Source organism: Antrostomus carolinensis, unplaced genomic scaffold (assembly GCF_000700745.2).
Source record: "Antrostomus carolinensis isolate BGI_N321 unplaced genomic scaffold, ASM70074v2 scaffold32822, whole genome shotgun sequence".
Classification (NCBI taxonomy): domain Eukaryota; kingdom Metazoa; phylum Chordata; class Aves; order Caprimulgiformes; family Caprimulgidae; genus Antrostomus; species Antrostomus carolinensis.
This window is the reverse complement of record NW_010298111.1, coordinates 28,602-33,589: the sequence shown is the minus strand read 5'-3', so window position 1 is coordinate 33,589 and position 4,988 is coordinate 28,602. Positions and strand designations below refer to the sequence as shown.

General features: G+C 37.7%; 1 protein-coding gene across 1 annotated transcript; it reads left to right on the top strand.

Moving 5' to 3' along the window:
• The first annotated feature begins 252 nt into the window (after positions 1-252).
• SLC16A3 (solute carrier family 16 member 3) lies at positions 253-4,624 on the top strand. Its single transcript, XM_010162351.1, has 4 exons — positions 253-495; positions 981-1,124; positions 1,514-2,281; positions 3,655-4,624. Exons 1-4 carry the CDS (start codon positions 273-275, stop codon positions 3,939-3,941), a joined length of 1,422 nt encoding a protein of 473 aa, XP_010160653.1. The 5' UTR covers positions 253-272; the 3' UTR covers positions 3,942-4,624.
• The last annotated feature ends 364 nt before the right edge of the window (positions 4,625-4,988 follow it).

The window sequence follows — 4,988 nt, the reverse complement described above, 5'->3', positions numbered from 1 at the left end:
AGTTCTGACTTTGAGAGAGTTATGAGGGGATGTTAATTTAAAACTCAGTTGTGTGCATCTCATTTTTATGTATTTTTTTGGAAGGACTAAACTGTAACAAGGAATAGTTAAAATTGCACTTCATCTTCAAGATTAGTATTTCAAATAGTCCCGTATCTTATTTGTTACTTTAACTGCAGTGCAATTTCTGCCTGTTTAGGTTAGATAATTGTCCCAATGTCTATAGACTGTAACTGCTTTTTGTTTCTTAGGGAACACTCTTGAGCTTCATCATGGGAGCTGTAGTAGCTGATGATGGTCCATCTGGTGTTAAAGCCCCTGATGGAGGCTGGGGCTGGGCTGTCCTTTTTGGCTGTTTTATCATCACGGGATTCTCCTATGCCTTTCCTAAGGCAGTTAGCGTCTTCTTTAAAGAACTTATCCGGGAATTTGGCATTGGATATAGTGACACTGCATGGATTTCCTCCATTCTGTTGGCCATGCTTTATGGAACAGGTAGGTAATTCTCCGTTTTTTAAACAGTATTGCATCATACAATGATGTTTGTAAATCACACAGCCATTAACAGCATGAATCATGACTTCATACCATTAGTTGTGCGCAAGTAAGGCATTCCAAAGAAGAATTACTATTAATCACATAAATCAGTAAGTTATTTAAGCACCTCCAGCTTGCATATAAAATTAAATCTCTGCAATTTGGTAGCTACTGAAGATGTTGAAAAAAAAAACTGCATGACACACTGAAAACAAAAAAGACTAAGTATCTGACTATAGAGGAAAGAACACTTTTCGAGATTGGCCTGACAGTATGGACAGAGAATCACAGAATCATTTAGGTTGGAAAAGACCTTTAGGATCATCAGCTCCAAGCATAGATCCAAGACTGCCAAGTCCACCAAAGAAGAAATGCAAACTGACATAAAACCAATTGCAAAAATTGGTTTATCTTAGCAACTGTAACTTGCTCTTCTTGCCTAGGTCCACTGTGTAGTGTATGCGTCAATCGCTTTGGCTGTCGCCCTGTCATGCTGGTGGGTGGCCTTTTTGCCTCAATGGGGATGGTGATAGCCTCCTTCTGCACGAGTATCGTTCAGATCTATCTAACTGCAGGTGTGGTTACTGGTAAGTAGCATGCATCATTGAAAATGAGTTAGCTGATGTCTCAGCTTTAGTTGAAGTTTTATGTAAGTGACAAATCTAAATCATCAGGATCATCCAAATGGGCTTTCATAAAGATGGTAGATAAATGTGGAATTAAACTGTAATTTATTTTTTATGAAGATTACTTTTTCTGCTATGTCTAATAGCCACTGTTGTTATCAGTGAGAGTAACCATAGAGTACCAGAATATTATGGAAGTGGAATGCTTTTAAAAAAAATGTAATCTTAGAATTCTTTTGTCCATTTGAAATAGAACTCTTTTAAGTCATGAATCAGAAAAAAACTAACTAGAATTTTTTTAATAGCAATATTGAAGGGCAGTATTAATTTTTATGTACCCTCTGTTACAGGTTTGGGGCTGGCACTAAACTTTCAGCCATCACTCATCATGTTAAACCGTTACTTTGACAAACGACGACCCTTAGCCAATGGGCTGTCTGCTGCTGGGAGTCCAGTGTTTCTTTGTGCTCTCTCACCGTTGGGGCAGATACTACAACATGAGTATGGTTGGAGAGGAGGATTCCTTATACTGGGTGGGATGCTGCTCAACTGCTGTGTATGTGGAGCATTAATGAGACCTTTAGAGCCACCCAAAAAGTCTGAAGCTACCAAAGAACAAGCCGAGAAGAAAGTGAAGAAAAAACTTCTGGATTTCAGTGTGTTTAAAGATGGTGGTTTTGTAATCTACACGCTAGCAGCATCTATCATGGTGCTTGGCCTCTTTGTTCCCCCAGTTTTTGTTGTGAGTTATGCCAAGGATTTAGGGTATCAAGACACCAAAGCAGCTTTTCTTCTGACTATTCTGGGATTCATTGATATCTTTGCTCGGCCTATTTGTGGAATGGTAGCTGGTCTTAAATGGGTTAGACCACGTTGTGTCTACCTCTTCAGTTTTGCTATGATTTTCAATGGCTTTACAGATCTCATGGGTTCCATGTCTGCTGATTATGGGGGCCTGGTGGTCTTTTGCATTTTCTTTGGCATTTCTTATGGAATGGTAGGTGCTCTTCAGTTTGAAGTTCTCATGGCTATTGTTGGTACTCAGAAGTTTTCCAGTGCTATCGGTTTAGTGCTCCTGGCAGAAGCTATGGCTGTTCTAATTGGTCCACCATCTGCAGGTAAGCATTCCATTTAGGTCAGAATTCAGAATAATTTGCATTGCATCCATTTACACGAATTGTACGATAAGGGAGTGGAGAAAGACAAGTCACTTGAGAAGTACATATTGCGCTAGTGTTGCACATGCTTCAATGATTTTCTGAAGCTACAATCTGAAATAGTGCAAGACGGGGTGGGATGAATCTTTTCCTTCTTGGATCTATTTCAGGATTGGTTGAATTGCCATCTGGAGTTGCTACTCCTTCTCCAATGAAAACCTACACTGGACTTCTTAGTAGATGGCTAATATTGCATGAGATGAGTTTTACACACACAGGGAATAACTTTTGTGAAGTTCATACCTCTTTGGAGTTGGGATTCAGAATATGAAGCCTATCAATTTGCTTTGGAAAATACTAGGATATATTCTCTATACCCATGGTAGATTTGGAGGAGGAAAGAAAACATCAGGAGGAAGAAAAAAAAAAAAATATCTTACAAGGAGGACTGTGAAACCGTCCAGTTTTAAGGAAGGTAGATTTCTTCTATTACACATGTCTCACAACCCAAGAATAAGGGGACATTAGAAAACACTCCCATTAATTTGACTTGAAAAATTGTAAATTATTTACTAATCAAAGAACATAAATTTTAGAGAGACCCTAAACTGAAGCTCCCCCACACCCAAAACCCACCACTTCAGAGCCATAAAGAATTTACTGTTTATACCAGACACTAAAAAGCATCAAGTGTCTTTATTGTAACAGAACTCCTCATGGAAAAAAAAAAAACAAAAAAACAACAAACCAGTACTAGTACTATGCACTACTTCATCTGATCACCAGGTTTGGGGAGGCACTTCCTTCATATCCTCCCTTCTATTCTTTCACCTCCACTAGGTCATATGAAAACTTGACTAAAGCATCAGAATCAGTCAGTTACTCTAGACCAGCTATTAATGATCTGCATTTTAAGCAGACAGTGCACTGCCCATGTAGGAAAGGAAATGAGATGGGGAGCTAGAGGAAGTTGATAATACAGATCCTGGACCTGGATGCACACTTTTTATCTGAAATACATGGCACTTGTCTCATCTCTTGCATATGAAGGCTAGGCTGGTTTTATTCCCATAGAATTGTGTGACTGCAGGTGTGCAGGGGAGTATGGGTTTTGGGATGTGACGTAATGTCAGTGAATGTTAAACAGAACTGAAATAATTGAGAAATATTTTGCTATAAACTTGTTAAAATGCTATTGAAAAAACCCCAAAACTTTAACTTAGATAGTTATGGTATTTGGAGGCAGGAGTAATTTAAATGCTAACAAAAAGCAGAAAAAAATTCATTGCGAGATAGTAACATTTGTTAATTACCTGGAATGTTGTCTCTTTCAGGAAAACTCTTGGATGCAACAGGGAGGTACATGTTTGTTTTTATTATTGCTGGAATTGAAGTAACCACTTCAGCACTTGTGTTGGCCTTGGGAAATTTCTTCTGCATTAAGAAAAAAACGGAAGATCCGCATACAAAAGAAGAAGCAGCAGAAAGAGAGGAATTAAACAAATCTGAAGACAAAACCCCTGAAGATGCCAAGGTGGACTCTATTGAAGTGGAGCAGTTTCTGAAAGATGAGCCTGAAAAAAATGGCGAAGTTGTAACTAACCCAGAAACGTGTGTGTGAGCATGTTGGGAAACCAACAAAGTGTTTAGAAAAAGAAAGATTTTCAACACTATTTATTTTAGAAATAGAACTAGTTTAGGGCTGGGCCATGTGCTTTATTAACTGGAGGCTGGTCAGCTCATCAGGTCTCTGCAAGCTGATTAGCTCGACGTACTTCTATTGGAAAATTAGCTTTATCAATAAAAGGTGGAGCATTATGGTTATACTTTTTATGTAAACTAAAAAGCTTTTATAAACACAAGTAGAATCCTGCTATGCATCACCAGAAACTGCTTACCTGGAAGAGATATAGGAAGAATATATTTTAAGAAAAGTGGCATTACATGTATGTTTTCAGACATTATTGGTGAAATCGCTGTGTTGTGTGGCTAAATATAATTTCCCTTTCTGTGTTCTTTGTGAAGGGGAAAGATTTTGAGATGGAAAAAAATCTCAGGAACTTAAAGGTCTCCCATTAGTTTTTTTGAATTTCTCACTTTTTTAAATTTTTAGCTTAATTGGCTCAGCCCTAATTTAATTTTGATAATATCTGTTACTTTGATTTATGTAAATGTATTTCTGAGTTATATCTTTGTAAATTATCATCTAGAAATACTGTATGTGGAAAAGCACATTACCGATACTGTCTTCAGCAGATCACACAAGCAGTATTCCGAGGTAGTACTAAATGAAAATAAAATGAGCAGAATTGATATTGACAGACCGTAAGCAAAGGTAGCCTATGTTTACATACATGGTTTTCAGTACAGTTTCCCTGCAGCACTGAAAAATACTGCAAGTAATATGAAGATGGATAGCAGGTTTAGTAGACTTAGGGAAGGGACTGGACTATTTTGAAACATGTTAGCCATCTTTAAAATGCCATGTTAGCAACATAGGACGGTCTTAACAGGTTTATTTTATTTTACTTATTTTTTTAATTTACCCCACTTCCCTATCCTTTTGCTTAATCTCTGGAAGTTCAAGGTGCGATTCTTGCTGGTTTAGGAAACATGACAAAACTGTTTATCTTCTTTATGACAACAATGCATAAGGACCAACCAAGAA

Coding starts and splice junctions, on each gene's coding strand:
- SLC16A3 (XM_010162351.1), top strand. CDS start 273: ATGGGAGCTGTAGTAGCTGATGATGGTCCATCTGGTGTTAAAGCCCCT. Junction 496..980: donor GGCCATGCTTTATGGAACAG/GTAGGTAATTCT, acceptor CTTCTTGCCTAG/GTCCACTGTGTAGTGTATGC. Junction 2,282..3,654: donor AATTGGTCCACCATCTGCAG/GTAAGCATTCCA, acceptor TGTCTCTTTCAG/GAAAACTCTTGGATGCAACA.